Source organism: Salminus brasiliensis, chromosome 12, assembly GCF_030463535.1.
Source record: "Salminus brasiliensis chromosome 12, fSalBra1.hap2, whole genome shotgun sequence".
NCBI classification, from domain to species: domain Eukaryota; kingdom Metazoa; phylum Chordata; class Actinopteri; order Characiformes; family Bryconidae; genus Salminus; species Salminus brasiliensis.
Window position 1 is genome coordinate 38,809,576 of NC_132889.1, and position 23,102 is coordinate 38,832,677.

At 43.0% G+C, this 23,102-nt stretch overlaps 1 protein-coding gene across 3 annotated transcripts in view; it reads right to left on the reverse strand.

Moving 5' to 3' along the window:
- Nucleotides 1-335: 335 nt before the first annotated feature.
- LOC140574051 (syntaxin-binding protein 4) overlaps nt 336-23,102 on the reverse strand; it is a 48,024-nt gene continuing 25,257 nt past the window's right edge. The window contains exons 6-22 of one of the 3 annotated variants that reach the window (XM_072693745.1): nt 22,608-22,687; nt 20,474-20,594; nt 19,564-19,705; nt 15,849-15,955; nt 15,534-15,675; nt 15,013-15,079; nt 10,555-10,643; nt 7,800-7,896; nt 7,539-7,666; nt 6,798-6,890; nt 6,415-6,480; nt 5,545-5,733; nt 5,036-5,152; nt 3,694-3,743; nt 3,456-3,586; nt 1,770-1,830; nt 336-741 (exon numbers count right to left, since the gene is read on the reverse strand). In XM_072693745.1, the coding sequence (XP_072549846.1) occupies nt 690-741; nt 1,770-1,830; nt 3,456-3,586; nt 3,694-3,743; nt 5,036-5,152; nt 5,545-5,733; nt 6,415-6,480; nt 6,798-6,890; nt 7,539-7,666; nt 7,800-7,896; nt 10,555-10,643; nt 15,013-15,079; nt 15,534-15,675; nt 15,849-15,955; nt 19,564-19,705; nt 20,474-20,594; nt 22,608-22,687 (1,732 nt within the window). In that variant the 3' untranslated portion in view covers nt 336-689. Of the gene's footprint in view, nt 742-1,769; nt 1,831-3,455; nt 3,587-3,693; nt 3,744-5,035; nt 5,153-5,544; nt 5,734-6,414; nt 6,481-6,797; nt 6,891-7,538; nt 7,667-7,799; nt 7,897-10,554; nt 10,644-15,012; nt 15,080-15,533; nt 15,676-15,848; nt 15,956-19,563; nt 19,706-20,473; nt 20,598-22,607; nt 22,688-23,102 lie in introns of all 3 variants that reach the window. The other 2 variants (XM_072693744.1, XM_072693743.1) reach the window with 2 other exon arrangements.

Here is a 23,102-nt window from a genome sequence, read left to right on the forward strand (position 1 = left end):
TTTTTATTAAAAACACACTAACGAGTGGTTTAATCAGTAAAGCACTCCTCGTTCTCACGCCTTCACTAACACTGCACCTCTGTCTGTCTGTAAGGGAGAGAAACCAGGCTGAGAGCATCAGTCTCTCTCTCTCTCTCTCTCTCTCTCTCTCTTACACTCTCTCTCTCTCTCACTCTCTCTCTCTCTCTCTGTCTCTCTCTCTCTCTCTCTCTCTCTCTCTCTCTCTCTCTCTCGTCTCTCTCTCTCTCTCTCTCTCTCTCTCCTCTCTCTCTCTTACACTCTCTCTCTCTCTCACTCTCTCTCTCTCTCTCTGTCTCTCTCTCTCTCTCTCTCTCTCTCTCTCTCTCTTACACTCTCTCTCTCTCACTCCCTCTGTCTCTCTCTCTCTCACTCTCTCTCTCTCACTCTCTCTCTCTCTCTCTCTCTCTCTCTGTCTCTCTCCCTCACTCTCTCTCTCTCTGTCTCTCTCTCTCGCTCCCTCTCTCTCTCTCTCTCTCTCTCACACACTCTCTCTCTCTCCCACTCTCTCTCTCTCTCTCGCACTCTCACTCTCTCTCTCTCTCTCTCTCTCTCTCTCTCTCTCTCTCTCTCTCTCTCTCTCTCTCGCTGATGGAGCTTTTCACAGTAGTAGACAATCCGCTCTCTGGGTTCCAACCAGGTCCCATGTCCCACGAGCTCCGGCTGGGTCTCTACAGACAGCGCTTGTCTTTGGCGGGAGCTCCAGGAGGCCAGTGATTCACCCTAAACAACAAAAACACACACAAGCATTGAAGATAATTAATTAACACAAGCATTAATTAATTAATTTTTCTTTACCCCTTAGCATTCAATAGGCTATTTCTATTTAATTCTACTGTCTTTTTCAGACGTATTTATTTACATTAACTCACTGTGCCTCACTCTAAAAAAACACAGAGCTGCAATTTGAGTGGGCAGGACTAAACTGTGGTTGGCTGAACAGGTGGGGATATGTAAATGAGCTGTTTTTGTGACATCAGAGAAACAGTAAATTTAAAGAACAGTTAATATATATGGAGTAATAATAATAATAATAATAATAGAGATTAGTTTCCCCATATTTAGACTGGAGGAGTGAACTGTTCTCTCTATACTCTATGGGAGCAATGGAGCTCTAGTGAAGATGCACTGCCTGTCAAAAGTTAGTGGACACTGGCTTCTTTTAAAAAAACCAGAAGCTCGTTTGGGCCAAAGGTGGTTTTAAAGGTATTCCCAGTAGGGATGTCCCAATCAAGTTTTCCACCCTCTGATCCAATCAGAGTTCCCTAATGCTGCCTATTGGCTGATACTGGGTTCACACGAATCAGAGGAGACGGGGTGCCAGGTTAACCAGCAGAACCAAACTGGGAGGTCCGTTGTGCGGACTCGTATTTTGGAGTACGTTTGAAAACACCCTTTTTTGATGTTTTTCCTAAACAAAACCCAGTTAACCTGGACAACAAGCTCATTTGTACTGAGGAAATTTAGAAAAGCTTGGTGTCCGCATATTTTTGACAAAGTGTGCTGTGTGACTAGTGAGGGACTAATTAGAAATATTTCATATAATCCTGTTGGCATTTATTTTATGGACTTCAGACATGAACTCCAGCTCATACACATGTGTCAGAGCGGATCAGAGCGGATCAGAGCGGATCAGAGCCGGAGACTTCAGCAGGCAGGCAATTACACCGACGCTCGGACTTCTCCGAGTTCTGAAAGAGGGACGTGAAGTGAGCGAGTGCTCCGAGTGTTCTCAGCCCTGCAGAACTTACTCCACTGCGCACTCCAACACCGGGCCAGTCACACACACCTCAGAGACCTGCGGCAGCGCTGCTGAAACACCAAAACACAAACAAACACACAGTCATAAACACACACACACACACACACACACACACACACTACTGCTGAAATATCACTGCATTCAATACTACGAGGCCCGTCTGGCTGCAGATACAGGTTTGACATGACTCTCGTGTGTGAGCACAGCTTTCAGATCCTTTCTATTTAATGAATAATATCTGATAATATAATGAGTAGGATGTGTTAAACTGCAGAGATGAGTCCAGGGTGATGATCAGAGCTGCAGATCAGTCAGCTGTGACCTGACTGAGGAGCTGTAGAACATCTGGACTGCAGCTGTAATGATGGTAATATCCCGTGTGAAAGCAGAAACGGTGTGAATCTGGGCTGCGGTCTCTCCGAGAGGTTGGATGTTATGTAAGGCAGTGAACATGCTGAGTGTGATTTAATGCAGCACAGTGTGTGTGTGTGTGTGTGTGTGTGTGTGTGTGTGTGTGTGTGTGTGCGCGTGTGTGTGTGTGTATATGAGTGTACGTGTGTGTTTACGGCTGTCTGGCTGGAACTGCACTGATGGATGGAACAAACGCTGGACACATGTTCTAACATCTGCGGGACTGGTCATGTATCCAATCACAGCTCACTTTCAATAACACTGATACAGCTTCAGATGAGCCGATCGATTGATATCTGATTGATTGATATCTGATACTGATAAACCAGCTTTCATTCATTTTAACAGCTCCCTGGCCACTTTATTGGAAACTTTGCTTGTGGCACCAAGTGGACAACACATACATACATACACTAAATGTCCAAATGTTTGTAGACACCCCTTCCAATGAATGCCTTCAGCTACTTAAGCTGCACCCATTGCTGACACAGATGTGCAAATGCACACATACAGCTTGTCTCAACCCAGTAGGGAAGTACTGACAACAACCTATTGGCACCATATTTAAACAGTTGAGATCTGATCAGAGTCACTCAGAGTCAGGGTTTGGGGGGTTTGGTGTGAAATGCTCGGTTCTAGATATCCTCCCCCAGTCAGAGCTGGAGTTCTACAGTGGAGGTTCTAGATTAGCTCCCCCAGTCAGAGCTGTGGTTCTACAGTGGAGGTGAAGGGAAGCAGACGTCTGAAGCTCTAATAAAAGCTCCTCACAGAAAGTTCTTCACCTAATGGTGATGAAGACGCTGCCTGATGCCTGAGACACTGTTCTACCAGAGTTCTGAGAAGAGTTCGGCTCTAGAACCTGCTTTTAAAATCAGATCATTAAAATGGTGGAGGGATACATGCTGCAGGGTGTAGTGCAGCTACAGAAAGTAGTCCCTAAAGAGAACTGGATTAGGTGAGATTCTCCACTATTTTACCATCATCATCATCATCATCATTCCATATAAAACTCAGAAGACTCGTGTAGCTGCACTGGTGGGTTTGGATAGGAGATAAATTATGGGCTGTATCTGTGCTGTAGTCATGGCGACCGACGCCTGCTTCCATTCAACACCACTGTAGAGAGATCAGAGCGGGGTGTAGAGTTTCTCTACAGTGAAGCTCAGTTTCACACCGAACCCCCAACTCTGAATGCACTTGCACCTCTCTGAACAGGGCTAATTAGAGTGTGTGTGTGTGTGTGTGTGTGTTTGTGTCCACTTACTATGTTCTTGTACACAAAGGGAGCAGACTCCGTCCACCAGCTCCTTGGCCTCAGCAGCCAGTTGGTGTGCAGTGTCTGGAATGGGGGAGGGCGTGTCCGGGCTCTCTGTCGCCGGGGATGATTTGGCGCTCCTGTAGAAAGGGGAAAGTGACATCAGATCAGTCCAGATTTCAGTCAACATCTGGAACATGTGGAAATGCTGGCAAAAAAACACTGCCGAACTGTCTGAGCCACTCACCCATTCTCCGTCCCGAATAAACTGGTGGCGGTGAGAACTTTATGGACATTCTGTCAGAGAGCAAAAGAGGCGTTAGAGCTTAAAATACTCTACACATGTCTTTAACCCCTCGAACCCCAGGCTTTTCGGTAGCTTTAATAAAAGACTTATTACTCATTAACTATTCAAATGATTTAAGCTTCTATAAATGATTCAGTAACTGCTATAAAATCATATGCAGCTTATGTTGTTTGAGGAACTGAGGTGTTGGGCTTTTATGGTTCGATTTTATTTATTATTAGAAAGGCTGTTCAGATACGTTTGCACATGTGATATATTCAGATTTATTTAACTGCTATTCTCAAAAATTAATAAATGAATGCATTTATTAATTATAGTACTGTGTACCATTGCAAAAAAATGATTTGTCTTAGCATCCAGTATCCACAGTGAATTATTCAGTATCCACTGTGAATTATTCAGTATCTATGAATTATTCTGTATCCACTATGAAGTGTTTAGTAACCACTATGAATTATTCAGTATCTACTATGAATTGGTCAGTATCCACTATGGATTGTTTAGTATCCACTGTAAATTATTCAGTATCCACTATGAATTATTCAGCATCTACTATAAATGAGTCAGTATCTGCTATGAATGATTCAGTATCTACTATGAATTATTCAGTATCTGCTATGAATGATTCAGTATCTACTATAAATGATTCAGTATCTGCTATGAATGATTCAGTATCTACTAAGAATTATTCAGTATCTGCTATGAATGATTCAGTATCTACTATGAATTATTCAGTATCTACTATGAATTGTTTAGTATCCACTATGAATTATTCAGTATCCACTATGAATTATTTAGTATCTGCTATGAATGATTCAGTATCTACTATGAATTATTCAGTATCTACTATGAATTGTTTAGTATCCACTATGAATTATTCAGTATCTACTATGAATTGTTTAGTATCCACTATGAATGATTCAGTATCTACTATGAATTATTCAGTATCTACTATGAATGATTCAGTATCTACTATGAATTATTCAATATCTGCTATGAATGATTCAGTATCTACTATGAATTATTCAGTATCTACTATGAATTATTCAGTATCTACTATGAATTATTCAATATCTGCTATGAATGATTCAGTATCTACTATGAATTATTCAGTATCTACTATGAATTATTCAGTATCCACTATGAATTATTCAGTACCTACTATGAATTATTCTGTATCCACTATGAATTATTCAGTATCTACTGTGAATTATTCAGTATTATAATTATTAAATTAAAGGGTTGATATGTGTGCGGTCACAGGTAGGTCTGTTAGGTATACCTGGGCAAAGCCCAGCAGCTTCTTGTTGGAGATTTCCAGATGTTTCCTGGATACTTCTGACCGTCTCAGCTGACTGTCGATGATGGAAAGCCTCTTGTTCAGCTCTATCATTTCCTCCTGCCATAATAAGAGTCCCATTAATGGCGGACATGCAGTACTAATGCTGTAAAAGGATTTTGGGGTCTGGAGTGTCACCGCAATGGCTAATAACAGCAGCTGCATACTACTACTGTCAGACTGTAGCTTCTGACCACAGGACCACTCAAGACTGGAATGGTGGTCTATTCTCAGCACAGCAGTTGCACTGAGATGGTGGTGATTAGGTGATTAGGCTTGCTAAGTTGACAATCAGAGAAACATCCCGACCCCTGGTGAAGGTCTAAAAGGTGGTTTCTCATAAAGTGTCAAAGAGTGGTTTGACCACTAAGATAAGCACAAATGAAAGCTGCTGTTCTTCATCAGGGCTCTAGGTGTTCCACAGAAAGGTGCAGTGGAAGAGCATGACTCACTTTAGTGACCTCCGTGCTCCTGCGTTTTCTGCCAGCGAGCTGGTCCTTCAGGTCCTTTATTTCAGCCTCCAGAAGCTGGATGACCTCCTCGTAGTCTTGCTCTGCACTGTTGGTCTGCCTCTGCACAGCCTCGGCCACCTGCAGCTGGTTCTTCAGAGACTTGTTCTCCTCCACCGTCGCTGTGGCCTTCTGAAACAGACAGCAGACTGAGCTGGCACTTTCCTCCCAGTTCAATTGTAACCAATACATCAATCAGCCATAACATTAAAACCAGCTGCCTAAGATTGTGTCATGGCGCCAAAACAGCTCTGACCCGACCCAAAGCATGGACTCCACTAGACCTCTGAAGGTGTCCTGCGGTAGTATCTGGCACCAAGTCTAACATTAGCAGCATCCTTTAATAAGACCTGTAAGTTGTGATGTGGGCGGGGCCTCCATGAGCATCAGAGAGCCCTGGTTGTCCTTCCTTGGAGCATTTTTGGTAGGTACTGACCACTGTATACCGGACTGGACATTCCACAAGACCTGATGCCTGATGTTCTGGAGATGTTCTGACCCAGTCATTGTCTAGATTCTTACGCTTGTCCATTTTTCCTGCTTCATCACCTTCACCACCTTCAAGATCTGACTGATCTTCACGCACTGCCTAATATGTAGATCCACCAGAACCAGATCATCAGCGTTCTTCACTTCACCTGAGACCTGGTTTTAATGTTATGGCTGTTCGGACTATAATTGTGTATCATGCCCCCGTTGATTTCCATAATCTATAAGTACATAAATAAATGCAGCTGTTTTACGTTCCTCCAGCTCTGAGGAACATCAGACAGTGTGGAGTGTTTGTGGAGAGTCCAGTGGGATGCTCCTTACCTCAGCAGTCTTCTGAAGCTCATCTTCCAGAGTTTTCTTACTGCTCTCAGTGTCCTTCAGCAAACCCTGTGAACATCAGACCATCAGTGCTCACAGAGCCATCGTCCTCAAAGACCTTCAGCACAGTGTTAACCCTTATAACAAAGGGGGGAGCAGCGCATGCATCATTATGATGACTTGTGCACTACAAAACAGCCACTTAGGAACACCACAATAACCACCGGGGATACCATAGCAAACATCATAGCAACCGCCTAGCAACACCTTAGCAATCACCCAGAAATCACTCAGCAACACCACAGTAACAATTTACCATTTAGCAATTTAACATTATAGCAACAGCAAAGCAACCACATAGGAAGATTTAGTAAGATGGTGCTCACCTTCAGCTGCTTCATCTGTAGCTGGAGCTGCTTCATCTCTGACTGAAACTGCTCCATCTCCTCACTGCCGGAGCTGCACTCTGATTCGTACATCTGCAAGACAGAGAGTGAGGGCTCATTCAGGGTCTTCATTCTGTGACTGAGAGCCCACTCAATGCTCATGTATGGATGAGAAAACACAGGATGCAGATCACAGGACAGGATTTATTATGAATATTAAAAGTGAGCAGCCAAAGACCTCAGTGCAGGAGAAACGTCCCTCAGAGCTGGAGGAGGAAACCTTGGGAGGAACCCGTTTAACCATTCTATCCATTTAACCTCTAAACAAAAAATCTAAAATAAAAATGCTGTGAAGTTTAACAACTATTCAAATTTAAGTTTATTTATAAGTCTATTATAAATAAAGCTGGTCTAAAACCCTGCACAGTATTTAAGATCTACTGGCCCACAGTGCCCATAGTGCTTGGGCCCCCATGATTGCCACTTGTGAAACCGTAACTTTTTCTAAAACCCTGTGATCTGAAAATCGGAGAAAATAAAACCAGCTTTAATCTTATAAAAAGTGTCTCTCTTTTACCATTTTGGCGACATTATCTTAGCTCTGATTGGTCCAGAAAAAATAAAACCCTATCTATGGGTGAACGACAGAAAGCACTCTGCCTGTGTGATAAGAGGTGATATGGGAATTATTAAAACTAAGCCCCCAAACTTTCGCTGTGCAGCAGAAAACCAATAACTCACAGGTGAGTGGAAGGCGGAGGTGTCCATCAGACTCGCTGCTTCATGGTAAGAGAACATGAAGGGCCCCTGTGCTAGCCCCGCCTCTTCTAGCTTATCATGGTACACACTGCGTGCCGCCTCCACGAAATCTGAAGAGACAGTTATGCAAAGTATTTTAATAAACAATGAGTTCAGTTTATGTGGGAGTTTTTATCCAGCATACACCTTTCTGTGGTTCAAGTGGGAGGTAAATAAAACCAGTTGGTTTGGAGAAAAGCTCACCTCCATATGCCACTGTCCCCTGGGGGTCCGTCGAGAGACTCTCTCTGAGCTGCCTTCTCTTCTCCTCAGTCACGTCCAGCCCCAGGTAGGACAATGCCTGTGAGATCAACAGCAAATGTATTATCACGACCGAAGTTTACAGACTGGACAATCAAGGTCCTTTGTTTTTTTTTTTATTGTTTTTAGAACCACAGTAAAGATATCAACATTATCAAACGACACATATGAACACATTATTTAGAGACCAGTAACTTTACAAACCCCCCTTACAGAAGCAATGAACTTTACAAACCCCCCTTACAGAAGCAATGAACTTTACCAACCCCTTACTGCAGTTATGAACTTTACAAACCCACTTTACTGCAGCTATGAACTTTACAAATCCACTTTACTGCAGCAATGAACTTTACAAATCCACTTTACTGCAGCAATGAACTTTACAAATCCCTTTTCTGCAGCAATGAACTTTACAAACCCACTTTACTGCAGCTATGAACTTTACAAACCCACTTTACTGCAGCTATGAACTTTACAAACCCACTTTACTGCAGCTATGAACTTTACAAACCCACTTTACTGCAATGAACTTTACAAACCCACTTTACTGCAGCAATGAACTTTACAAACCCACTTTATTACAGCTATGAACTTTACAAACCCACTTTACTGCAGCAATGAACTTTACAAACCCACTTTACTGCAGCTATGAACTTTACAAACCCACTTTATTACAGCTATGAACTTTACAAACCCACTTTACTGCAGCTATGAACTTTACAAACTCACTTTACTGCAGCTATGAACTTTACAAACCCACTTTACTGCAGCAATGAACTTTACAAATCCCTTTACTGCAGCAATGAACTTTACAAACCCACTTTACTGCACCTATGAACTTTACAAACCCACGTTATTACAGCTATGAACTTTACAAACCCACTTTGCTGCAGCTATGAACTTTACAAACCCACTTTACTGCAGCAATTAACTTTACAAACCCCATTACTACTGCTATGAACTTTACAAACCCACGTTATTACAGCTATGAACTTTACAAACCCACTTTACTGCAGCTATGAACTTTACAAACCCACTTTACTGTAGCTATAACCTTTACAAACCCACTTTACTGTAGCTATAACCTTTACAAAACTACCTTACTGCAGCAATGAACTTTACAAACCCACCTTACTGCTGCCTAGAACTTTACAAATTCCCTTACTGCTGCTATGAACTATGAACTTATGAATGAAGAGAGATTATGGAGAGCCACAGCTAATGTAGGAGCAGGTTATGAAGTTTTGGTCAGGTTTATCACCCTGTGTGCTTACATCAGTGAGGAATACTGATACCTGAACACCAACAAAGACGCATTGACTGACTGTGAGTATTTACGCCTACCACCACTAGGGGGCAGAAGAGTTAAGGGTCCAGAGCTGAATGCAAACAGTAACTGATCCATTAGGCCCAATTATTAAACATGCAATTCCATCACAACTATAATAATAAGCCAGTTAAAGCTGAAGATTTGAATATTTCAGTTTACGATAAAAACACCAAAGCTGGCTCCAAAAATGAAGAACAGACAAACTGGTGAAACAGCTTTTATCCCAAGAATGATATTAGTTTATGTTCTTTTCCCTTTCGCAAACACCTGACACCTGCCCTCATACCTGTCTGTCTGCTACAGTTCGAGTCTACCGCGTCCACGTTCATCATCAAAGTGCTTTTTTTCCCCACAGGACCCAAATCCTATTAATGCAGCGGTAGATTAGGGTCAGCCTCAGGATCAGTGGGATCAGATTAAATCACTGCTAAACAACTGCATTATAACAAAGAGCACAGGCTGGGGGGGCGGCCGGGGCGGTGTGTATGATGGGAGGTTATCTTTATAAACAGTCTGCCTGGAACTGCAGGACGTTTCCACTCAGATACCCTATAGATACCTGCAGCAGATTATAGAGGATTAACCCTTTACATTCAACTGAAGTTTTCCTTTAAGCACGGCCGTTAATCCGGCGCTGAGGGCGGAGAGCTGGGTTTCAGGAACCGGACTACATTTAATTAAGATCTGAGAGCCTGGCCTCTTCCTACTCCTCCCACTGAACCATTGACAATGACTTGCCAGCAGTAGAGGGCGCTGCAGACTGAGGCCACTCGTGTGTTTATTGGGGAAATATGGAGATGAATGGGACGAAATGGATAAAAATGTTAATGGAAACTACTGAGTGCTAATTGACTAATATTCTGGCTGCTGGCTGCTGATTGGTGGGCTGATCAGCTCATTGGTTGTTGGTGCTTACTAATGTCATGAATAACCATCAGACATTCAGAACAATGAATGACTTATAACCACTGAGAAAGTTTCTACAGAATGGGGCGAGTAGGGCTAATCGGATAAAAATGTAAGCAAAACTACTGAGTGTTGATTGGCTGGTATTCTGGCTAATGAGTGTTGATTGGCTGGCTCTGTAGCTACCAAGTGCTGACTGAAAGGCAGTCTGGCTACTGAGTGCTGATTGGCTGGTATTCTGGCTACTGAGTGTTGATTGACAGGCATTATGGCTACTGAGTGCTGATTGGCTGGCACTGTAGCTGCCAAGTGCTAACTGACAGGCATTCTGGCTACTGACTGCTGATTGGCTGGTATTCTGGCTACTGAGTGCCAGTGAGTGAAGGTAGAAGACAGGTGGAGGTGTGTGTGTGCGTGTGTGTGTGTGTGTGTGTGTGTGTGTGAACAGCAGTGCAGTCTCACCAGGTCGAGCTTCTCTGATCGGAGGCGAATGTGGGGGTCCAGAGAGATCTTGGGTTTGGGGACCTTGGAGCTTCTCTGTGTGCTGGAGGCTGCCGGGGATAAAACACACACACATACACACACAGTTTAATGGTGCAGTATGGGTAGGGGTGGATTAAACAGGTGGAATGCCCAGACTAATGCGTGTGTAATTCTCTCAGCTCTACAACTACTACAGCTCACACTCCTCTCCCACCAGCCTCAACAAGCACACCAGATTAGCCTCACCATCACCTCCCCCAGCACCACCTCACTACCACCACAGACCACGCTGCACCCCTACTCCTCACTTACTTACGTTACACTCGCTGTTCAGTCTCCACTATAATTTATTCAGTAGCTACCATGAATTATGAAGCGGTTGATGGTATGATTGTACTGTACTGGAGAGCGGACGCCAGCTGTGAGCTCTTAGAGCAGGATAAAATTTAGCCAGAGTTTAGTAAGCAAATCACAGCCAGTCTAGACAGGGCTGGCGTGAACGCCGCGTCTTAAGGGCCGCCTTTCATCCGTGGAAAATGGATTACAATCACAGTGAACTGCAGCAGTTAGAGCCGACCCATCAGCAGAAACAGCACGGCACAAAGTCCGCCAGCAATTAAACAAGCACCACAAGCAGCACCATAACAACCACATAGCAACCACCTGGAACACCATACCAACCATGAAGCAAAAGAGTTTCATCCTATTAACCAAGTACCCACAGCCTCCTAACATCACTACAGTAATCACTTAGCAATATCATAGCAACCACCCATCAACATAATAGCAACCATCAATTATTGCCATAGCAACTACCTAGAAACCACATAGCAACACGATAGCAACCACCTGGATGTTTCACCCTATTCACCAAGTAGCAACAGCCTTCTAACATCACCACAGCAATCACTTAGCAACCACCTGGAATACCATAGCAACCACATAGCAATGCCATAGCAGCCACCAAGCAAAAACAGTTTTAAATGATTGACCTTCAAATTATTGAGCCTCTGAACAGCACCTTTTAATCCAGACTAGAGGAATTACAGCACTGTTCCCATCGTTAAGACCGTTATTACATAATCAACCAGATTCCTAACATCAGTTTAACGAGTGAGAGATTCTGTAATTAAGCTCTGCACACAGTCTATCAGCTATTCACCTGGTTACTGACCTGCACCTCACTGCCCTGAGGTCAAGGACAGGTCAAATGTGTTTACGTTAACTTCCCAGATTAATTAGTGATGAACCTAAAGCTGCTTCAGTCACATCAGTCTGCAGTTTAAAGAAGCCGCCCTGCTGGAGGCACTGAACGACTTACAGCGACTTAGGACTGCCTCCAGATGATCGCCAGAAAATCTCCCCTAAACCAAACCATCTCCAAAATCCAGACTATTTCTACAGCCACACACTACAGAGGCCTGTAACCCTGTAATTAACTCTATATAACATTCATATAAACCCTAATAAACAAAAGGCAGTGAGAGTGTCTACCTGTAATTAACTCAATATAACATTAGAATAGACTCAAATAAACATAAAGTCAGTGGTCAGTGAGAGTGTCTACCTGTAATTAACTCTATATAACATTAGAATAAACTCAAATAAACAGAAAGTCAGTGGTCAGTAAGAGTGTCTACCTGTAATTAACTCAATATAACATTAGAATAGACTCAAATAAACATAAAGTCAGTGGTCAGTGAGAGTGTCTACCTGTAATTAACTTTATATAACATTAGAATAAACCCTAATAAACATAAAGTCAGTGGTCAGTGAGAGTGTCTACCTGTAATTAACTCTATATAACATTAGAATAAACCCAAATAAACATAAAGTCAGTGGTCAGTGAGAGTGTCTACCTGTAATTAACTCAATATAACATTAGAATAGACTCAAATAAACATAAAGTCAGTGGTCAGTGAGAGTGTCTACCTGTAATTAACTTTATATAACATTAGAATAAACCCTAATAAACATAAAGTCAGTGGTCAGTGAGAGTGTCTACCTGTAATTAACTCTATATAACATTAGAATAAACCCAAATAAACATAAAGTCAGTGGTCAGTGAGAGTGTCTACCTGTAATTAACTCTATATAACATTAGAATAAACCCTAATAAACATAAAGTCAGTGGTCAGTGAGAGTGTCTACCTGTAATTAACTCTATATAACATTAGAATAAACCCAAATAAACAGAAAGTCAGTGGTCAGTGAGAGTGTCTACCTGTAATTAACTCTATATAACATTAGAATAAACCCATATAAACAGAAAGTTACTTCATAGCAACCACTAAGCAACACAAAGCAAACACATTCATACGGTATAAATCACCATAGCACCACAAGAAATAATACAGAAACCAATATGTAACACCATAGCAACCACTTTTCTAGTTTCAATCGACTACACTACAAATGCTGGTCATCCTGAATGTACTTCCGACTTTCCTGACAGGTTAAAGTTCTCTCCGTCCTTTCAGTTGTTTCTATAAAACCCCTCAAACACACACACACACACACACACACACACTCCTCAGCTCTGTGGACATGATTACACGCTTTACTCTGGATCCCGAGTGGCCTGAAGAGTTTCCAGCTGATAAACTGCTCTATCACTGAAGAGCCCTTTCTGTATTCACTCTGCAGAGTGTGTGTGTGTGTGTGTGTGTAACACTTCTCACACGCACAGTACGTGTCCGGCCTGGGGGCGTCCAGGAGATTATTTTTCAGCTGGACGGTGATTAAATTCCAAACACTGCTCCAGTCTAATCCTCAATATCTCTCTCTCTCTCTCTCTCTCTGATTCTCTCTTTCTCTCTCTCTCTCTCTCTCTCTCTCTGATTCTCTCTCACTCGCTCTGATTCTCTCTCTCTCTCTCTCTCTCTGATTCTCTCTCTCTCTCTCTCTCTGATTCTCTCTCTCTCTCTCTCTCTCTCTCTTATTCTCGCTTTTCTCAAAATTACAAATTGCTTCATGAGAAATCTTGTTTACGAGATCAGTTAATGATATTACCTCCCACTGGAGCACTGATGTGTGTGTGTAGACGTTAAAGGGCCGAATCACAGAACCCTTACATCATATCCCCACTTTCAGTATTACACAGCAGAGCAGAGCACAGATATAACACACTGATACAGTTTAGCTCCACCCATTTAGACCCGCCCACTCAGCTCAATTCAGGACAGCCAATCAGAACAGAGCTCATTTGCATAGCCCTAAAGCCCATGGAAACACATTTGGATACTGAACTTTTTGTCCATCTTTGTCCAAGTTTAGACAGACGGCACAGAAATCTGATCAACACTCCTCAAACATCACCAACCTGAGATCGGGCAAAATGAGTTACTAGGCAACGCACACAACCCACAATCCACAACTGTGGATGTGATGTCAGTGATCTTTAGGGTTTACTGAGGTTCTGATATCTGTGGGGGGGCTGTCCTGCGTGCCCTGTCGTCCCTCCCATCCCTACATGCTTTAACGCAGGCGCAGGAAGCAAGGGACAACTCCCCAAAGATGCTCTCAAGGTTTAGCTTTAGCTCTCCAGGTTGAGTTGAGGAGAGGGCGGAGCCACGTTGGGATTGGTCAGGGGTGTGCTGATGTAAACCTGACCCACTTTTAGGACCTCCCATTCCACATGGAGAGGAGAGAAGTAGACATCCTTTACACTGTACATTTACACACTGAGGGCCCTGAGGAGCCAGATTCACTTCATTAGAAGGAAAAGTCAGATTTTGGCTCCCAGGAACTTCGATGGCACAGTCCCCCAAAACAGCCTGAATACTGAGAGGTCTGAACATGGTTGTGTAAAATATATTTAGTTCATAAAACCACATAAAGGTCATAAAGGGACGTCAGGAAAAATGATCAAATGCATGTACGGGGCTCTTTAAGCTCGTCAGGTGTGTGTATGTGTGTGTATGTGTGTGTGTTACTGAAACAGTTCTGGGAGCTTCCAGAGGACACTGATGGTTCAGGTTTCATTTCCAGGCATATTTGGGTCCATCTACATGATGACGCTGCATATTTGGTAGATGTGTCTCGTGCGCACACACACACACACACACACACACACACAGGGGTATTCAGTAACAGACTCACAGGCTGACACAGTCTGGACTAAATGACCTCTTCCAAAAATAAAAGGGAACCAATCCATAATGTATGCAGAAGAATAGGAGATGATGCTATGAGAGGACACACTGACACAGGAATTATGGGACAGTGTTAATATCTGGTATTATTAATGTGCATCTGTGCATCTGTGGACGGAGATAAACCGAATAAACATTTCTAAAATGTAAAACTCAGACCACCATCCTGACACTGAGATCATCTGGACTCTGTGAGCATCTGACGGTGAACTGAATAAATGAACTGTCCACCCGTTTGGTTTGACCTTCCCACCCATTCAGTCACCCATCCCGGGTAAATTACCTGAGACATGGATGTCTGGTGGACAGACGTCAGGAGACGTTGAAGGCGCTGTGTCTTCTGCTCGAATCTGTAGAATCCAAAATAGCACAAACACATTATTCAGTATCCACTATGAATTATTCAGGATCTACTATGAACTATCCAGTATCTGCTATGAATTATTCAGGATCTACTATGAACTATCCAGTATCTGCTATGAATTATTCAGGATCTACTATGAACTATCCAGTATCTGCTATGAATTATTCAGGATCTACTATGAACTATCCAGTATCTGCTATGAATTATTCAGGATCTACTATGAACTATCCAGTATCTGCTATGAATTATTCAGGATCTACTATGAATTATTCAGTGTCTAATATTAATTATTCAGTGTCTAATATTAATTATTCAGTTTCCACTATGAACTATTTAGTCTCCACTATGAATTATTCAGGATCTACTATGAATGATTCAGTATCCACTATGAATTATTCAGTAACTGCATCTGCAAGGGTTTCAGGGTTTGTTTTGCTCACCTCAGGAGATCTTACGTGAACTTTTAACCTGCCGGAGCCGTATCCATTCCCCACGGCCCGCTGGACCCCGTTGTGTAAGGATGCACTGGAGGGAAAAGGTCCTTTTCCTGGGATAAAGGCGATCTCCACCACTGGATCCTGACTGAGAGGGAAAACACAGAGGGAAGAGCAGATTTACCAAACTAGCAGAGTAATACTTAATGTACTTAATGTTCTGTTAACCTATTATAGCTTTCTGATGTGTGTGTGTGTGTGTGTGTGAGTGTGTGTGTTTGGTACAGATCTACTGCCTTCCTGCAACGTCTCCACCAGCACCTGAATTTAACTTTGTTGATGGTGCTTTTAGCCTCTTCGTACGTCACTCCGATCAGAGACTCCTTGTTGATGGCGATGAGCTGATCTCCAGGCCTCAGCCGTCCGTCCTGCAGCGAGAACAGAATGGCACCGGTTCAGGTTAGATCTGCACCTTCGGGCTCTGCTGCACCTCATCCCTCCTGTGTCAGCATCAGCGTGAATACGACCCGGCTCAGTCTGCCCAACACTCACCTCCCATCTCACTCTGCAGAACACCACAGCAACCCCATCTGCCCCAGGAGACGCCAAAGTCACCACAAACACACACTCTCCTCAAACTGTGAGCAGTAGTCTCTAACAGACTAATGGACTGAAGGACGGACTCAGCTCAGGCTCTAGAGTATAATGCTGTTTTAGCTGTGGACAACTAACCCCCCTCCCAGTACAACCAAAACTCTGAGCAGTTCAACCGACACCCCTACCATTACAATAAAAACTCTGACCAGTACAACTAACCCCTCTCCCAGTACAACCAAAACTCTGTCCAGTTCAACTAACCCCCCTCCCAGTACAACCAAAACTCTGTCCAGTTCAACCGACACCCCTACCATTACAATAAAAACTCTGACCAGTACAACCGACACCCCTACCATTGCAATAAAAACTCTGACCAGTTCAACCGACACCCCTACCATTACAATAAAAACTCTGACCAGTACAACCGACACCCCTACCATTACAATAAAAACTCTGACCAGTACAACCGACACCCCTACCATTACAATAAAAACTCTGACCAGTTCAACCGACACCCCTCCCAGTATAATAAAACCCTGTCAAGTACAATGAAACCCCTCCCAGTTAAATAAAAACTCTGTCCAGTACAACCGACACCCCTCCCAGTACAACCAAAAATTCTTCCCAGTATAACCAAAACCCTACCAGTACAACCGAAAACTCTTCCTAGTACAACCAAAACTCTGTCCAGTATAACCAAAACTCTTCCCAGTACAACCAAAACTCTGTCCAGTACAACCAAAATTCTTCCCAGTACAACCAAAACTCTTCCCAGTACAACCAAAACTCTGTCCAGTACAACCAAAATTTTTCCCAGTACAACCAAAACTCTGTCCAGTACAACCAAAACCCCTCCCCCTGAAACCCTAAAGCAAAATCAATGTGTTTCATTCTGTGGTAAAATAACATTGTGGTAAAATAACAGGGTGGTTAAACTGCAGATTTTTTCACCCCAACCAAAGTCACACACTGACTATTTACACACCGAACATCTTAAACCCTCAATAAACGCAGGCACGGCTGTCGCTCGGACACTGAAACGGCTAGCGGGTTTTAGTTAGTTAGTTAGTTTGGGATTGCGGCGCTCTCAGCTAACCTCCAGACTCACACCAGCACTTTAAGCCGGACAGTCATGATTGGATCACTCAGGATGCAGTTAATGCCAGGTACAAATGGGGCCTGAGATACAACAGGGCCGGAACTCCTCCCAGTACAACACAAACTCCTCCCACTACACTCAAAACCCCTCCCAGTACACCCAAAATGCCTCTCAATATAACCAAAACCCTTCCCAATATAATCAAAAGTTCTCACAGTACACCCAAACCCCTACTATTACAACCAGACCCATCCCAGTACACCCCAGACTCCTCCCATTATAACCAAAACCCCTGCCAGTACACCCAAAACCTCTCCCATTACAACCAAACCCCCTCCCAATACACCCAAACCCCTCCCAATACACTCAAACCCCTCCCAATACACTCAAAACCACTTCCTGTACACCCAAAACACCTCCCAATTTAATCAAAAGCCCTCACAGTACACCCAAACCCCTACTATTACAACCAGACCCATCCCAGTACACCCCAAACTCCTCCCATTATAACTAAAACCCCTGCCAGTACACCCAAAACCTCTCCCATTACAACCAGAACCCCTCCCAGTACACCCCAAACCCCTCCCAATATAATCAAAAGCTCTCATTACAGGCCCCAACATTACAGGTCTGTAAATGACACTTTACAGCTGATTAATTATTAATTAATTATTAAATTAATAAAGTGTGGCTGACAGGGTTGACCCTGCCCGTGGGGGCGGGGCAGTAAGAGGGTTCAGTGTTTCCCCATAATAAGATCAGGTGACTGTGTTTCAGCACGGCGCTGATCTGCTGTCCTCCAGCTCATATTCCACTGACCTCTGCGGTCTGACCCAAAGCTCTCGGGAGCCTCTGTCAGATACACACACCTGCCCTAACACTCTCCTTCACCGCTGACCACGCTGCTTACAGCATCATCTCTCCACACACACACACACACACACACACACACTCTCAACTGTTTGGTGAAACCAAGTTTTACAAAAAATAACTGACCATATTAAAGCCTGATCAGGTTCATTTAAAGGAAAACCATCACGTGTTAATCTCCACGTCAGTACTAGTGTTGTAGCTAGACAGGGAATAAGGACTTAGTCCTCTCCTTGTTGTGATGTCAGCACTCATCAGCACCCGCACCTTTCAGATGTTTAATAAATCAATTATATTTATATAATTATATTCATTTATTAATGCATATAATTTATTTATTAATGCATAATTAAAGTTTGGAGTTTGGTGGGTTTGCTGTGAAACGCTGGGTTCTAGATAAGCTCCCCCAGTCAGAGCTGTGGTTCTACAGTGGAGGAGAAGGGAAGCAGACGTCTGAAGCTCTAATAAAAGCTCCTCACAGAAAGTTCTTCACCTAATGGTGATGAAGACGCTGCCTGATGCCTGAGACACGGTTCTACCAGAGTTCTGAGAAGAGTTCGGCTCTAGAACCTGCTTTTAAAATCAGATCATTAAAATGGTGGAGGGATACATGCTGCAGGGTGTAGTGCGGCTACAGAAAGTAGTCCCTAAAGAAAACTGCATTAGTTGAGATTCTCCACTATTTTACCTTCATCATCATCATCATCATCATCATCACTCCATATAAAACTCAGAAGACTCGTGTTGTAGCTGCACTGGTGGGTTTGGATAGGAGATAACGAATCCCTGACTCTGACTGAGTTTGTTTACAGTGTCTGAAGGACGGTGTTTGTCTGAAAGTCTGAGTTACTGGAATTCAGTGTAAGACGATGCGCTGCAGGTGATTAATTCTGCAGACAGATTACTGCACTATAAGAACTCTTTCCACTGACCAAAGCCAAAACAGCAGGGAGTGGACACCAGAGATCAGACCCCTACATTTACGTCAGACCCCCTGTGTCTCATTTAACACAGTGCTAAATGCATTACAGCTTATAAGCCCTCCTTGGTCGCCCTTCAAACACTTCTTCTTACATTCCCGTAGCTCCTGACCCCTAACCCTACTGAAGGAAGTTTACTATGATCTGGATTTGAGGAAAAGTCAGAAGTAAAGATGTTTAATGATCGAAACAAACGGAAAAAAGTAGCAGGTTCTGACTAGAAGTTGCCAATACATGTGATTTATTGTGTATTTATGTAGTTAATTTTACAATTAATCAATTATTATTTTTTTAATTATGAAAATGTATCTATATCTATATAAAACTACAGCACTACTCTGAAGCTTTCAAATGAATTAAAGGGGAATTTTATAAAATAGCATTATTTAATGGTTATGAAACAGAGCCATTCAGAGTGGATTTGATATTAAACACTCGCTAAGAAATCCTGAAAAGTGTGTGTGTGTGTTTGCAGGGGTGTATCTCTCACCCTGTGGCAGTCTCCTCCTGATAAGACCTCCTGGATGAACACTGCAGGACCGTCAGGTTTGTTGGAGCCACCGCCGATACTGATACCCAGGCTGGAGCACCGAGCCACAGAGATCAGCTGAATAACACCCTCACCTGGGTGACTAAAACACACACACACACACACACACACACACACACACACATATACACACAATATACTTATATACGTTACCAGTGAGGTCATTAGCACATCAGATGAAAGTAATAGGGTTGATGATGTGGTATCAGTGCTGCATGTGAAGGTCTGAGACATCTACATTTTACCCCTACAGGAGCTCTTTTAATACGGTCCTATTCTAAACCCATAGGCATTATTAATCTGGAGCTGGTCCCCCTTTGCTCTGAGCTCTACCAGCAGCAGCAGCAGCAGGTCTGGAGCTCTGCTGCAGTTACTGAGTCAGTTGGAGGCTTCTCTGCACTCTGCTCTGAGCTCAGCACTCGGCCCTGACCCCGCTCTGTAACTTTACGTGGTCTGACAGACACTCGGTGGACACTGAGCTGCTCTCTGTGAGCTGTTCCTCCTAAACTCTTCCACTGTTCAATAATAACACCACTCACAGCTGATGGAGGAAGATCTAGGAGGGAGGAGATTTCACCAGCTGACTTGTTGTTGTTGGTGCAGCGGTGTCTCCTATTACATACAGAACCACGCTGGAGTTCAGTGAGCTCTTCAGAACCTCCCGTTCTTTCACTGATGTGTGGAGGAAAGACAGACTGCAGGACTAGAGGCTGGATTTATACACCTGTGGCTGAATGGGATTGAATCAGACACCTGAACTCAGTGAGTAAGAGGTGTCCCAATACTTCTGTCCACATAGTATATGTATGTATGTAATGATAACACATAACGTGTGGTGTGTGTGCTTTACCTGAGTGACCGCAGTAACTGTCCAGTGTTATTGTATGTGCTCTGTGACCCAGCTGGACTCAGCAGTAGTGGACTCTGGGATCTGGATGAGGATCCTGAGGATGTGCTGTCCAAATATCTGCCTGCTTTTACAGAAAGAGACAAAAGACAGCTTCAGCAGCCAATCAAAATCCACATGTTAATGAGCTCACGCCTATTAATGACCAAGACTCAGCACCGGTTTGAGTCCAAAATAAAGGTGCTGCAAAGGGTTCTCTGAGCAAAGCCTTTGAAGAACCTTTCTGGATCCGTAAAGAACCACTTTTGAAAAGACAACCTTTTAAAGATCTGATAGAGGTTGATGTAAAGGTCCTTCATGTGTAGCACCTTCATTTAAGAGTGTACTGTTTGTTAAATATCTGCAACAAATAAACAATAAATTGATGAATGAAAATATATGGTAAAAACATACTCCTCTGCTAGCCCACGCCTGGCATTAGGTGGCATCTTCTCCAAAGAGTCCTATTCTATTGGCAGTACTTATCCTCTACAGGAACTAGACAAGCTGTGTGTGTGTGTATGTGTGCATTTGCACATCTGTGACAGCAGCTGATGCAGCTTAAAGTAGCTGAACTCTTTCATTAGTAGGGGTGTCCACAACTATTTGGACATACAGTGTATTACTCCCAATAGTGCCACCGGGATCTATGGGCTATCTTTCACGATGTTTTCCAGGCTCTCGTTGGTTCCTCTTGATCCTAATAGGTCCTGAGGTTAGGATTAGACTACACCAGACTAACAAGCCCCACCAAACTTAGTCTAGACTGCACAAGACAAGCCGTGAAATCCCAGCCTGACCTCTTTATGCGCTGAGGAGCAGAAATCGAACCCGCTGCGCTGCTTAGGAGGAGTTACATCACTGCAATATTCTATACTTAGGCGGTGAATACATTTGCCAGTGCGGGATAAAGCAGCTATCCTGCGCTCCCTTCTTAAACACTTCTGCCAGCGGAGTGTCTTTTCCTCCGGCTCAAACAGATGTTTGGAATTGCATAATGGACAAGTGTGCTGTCATAAGCCATTTCCAAAGCCCGGTTTATTCCCCCTCCAACTTGAAAGGATTAAAGATTTAAAGTCTACAGATTTCCTTTGGCATACAAACACATTTCACAACACAAAGTGGTAGGAGCACTGCCGTACACACACATATCTGTGTGTGTGTGTGTGTGTGGGAGGATATCTCACTATTAGAAGGTGCAGGTGCTAAGCTAATTACAGGCAGTGTTAATAGGACGTCAGGGAGGCTCTCACAGCTCTGGGTCATAATTATTCTTTTAATTACTAAATTAATGACAGATGCAATAATAGAAATTTCTACCTTTTGATGGATGTTTATTTGTATTCATTGTTTTAATTCTATTCACATTTTATTGTTTGTATTCTTTTACTTTTGTTTATCTGTAATGTCTGTGATAATTTCTCAGTTATGTAATATCACTCAGATCTGTAATAAAAGCGTGTGCTTAACTGAATAATGTAATAACTTGCCTAATATCTAAAGTAATACGGGGATTTTTTAAATCAGTAATATAACACCTTATTTCAATATTGGGAATTGATTACTATTATTGATTTGCAGTTTTACATTATTGGGCTTTATTACAATATTGTAAGTTTTTTTTGCACTTTTGGGTCATTTTTAGGTCCAGTGTTTAGTTTGTGTTTCTGTTTGTCCTTTTTGAAGACTCTCAGCCCCATTTGCATTTTGTTACTGAACCAGTTTCCAGATTTAACTGTAAATTCTTTGCAGTAATTCAATCCTTTTATTTTATTTTTCATCCCATCAATCCTGCCGTGTAGCGACGGCTCGAGTTAGAGCCTCAGTTTCTCAGGTTTGGGCTTTATGTTTCTTCTAGCAACAATAAAAAGTAATGTTCAGAGGAATCTTCAAAGCCAAAATACTGTTTTATTATTTCTATTGTCTAAAACTGTAACTGTGAGTAGGCCTGTGATCAAATGATGTGGTCAATGTTTCGGTTGTAGGTGTGTACCTGTATTTATACTTTAATTTATAGACCAAGGAGCTTAAAATGAACAGAAAATCAGCAAAATCAGCCGAAGCAGGATTTCATCACATCATGGTCAGGGAACCTCACCATGCTGAATGGGGGAGTTCCTCGTTGATCCCGTGCTGCCGTTGGAGCCGTACTTCTCGAGAAGCTCTGCAAATTCTCTCCTTCAACAGAAACAAAAAGAGAAAGCAGCATTTAAAATAAGAACCATTACCAAACCAAACCTGAGGAACGCCAGACCAATGAGCTCCCAAAATCACATCAGGTATAATCCAAAACCGCCAGGATATTTGAGTGGCATAACCCCCTCAGGGTAATACCTTCAGATTACCTAAGAGGAGCTCACAGGGTATTGCAAAGTAATCACAAAATTATGACTCCTTTTGAGTTCAGAAGCCAAATCAATCAGTTTAGAGAGCTGAGCGAAGAGCTGACACTGACCTCTCAGCCTGCCGAGTGGACATGAGCAGCATTCCAGCTCTCAGTTTCTGACACCATTGATCATTACACACCAGTAGGTGATACATTTTACGGAGTACCTCAGGGCTCTGTACTCAGCCCAATGCTGTTCCTGCCGGA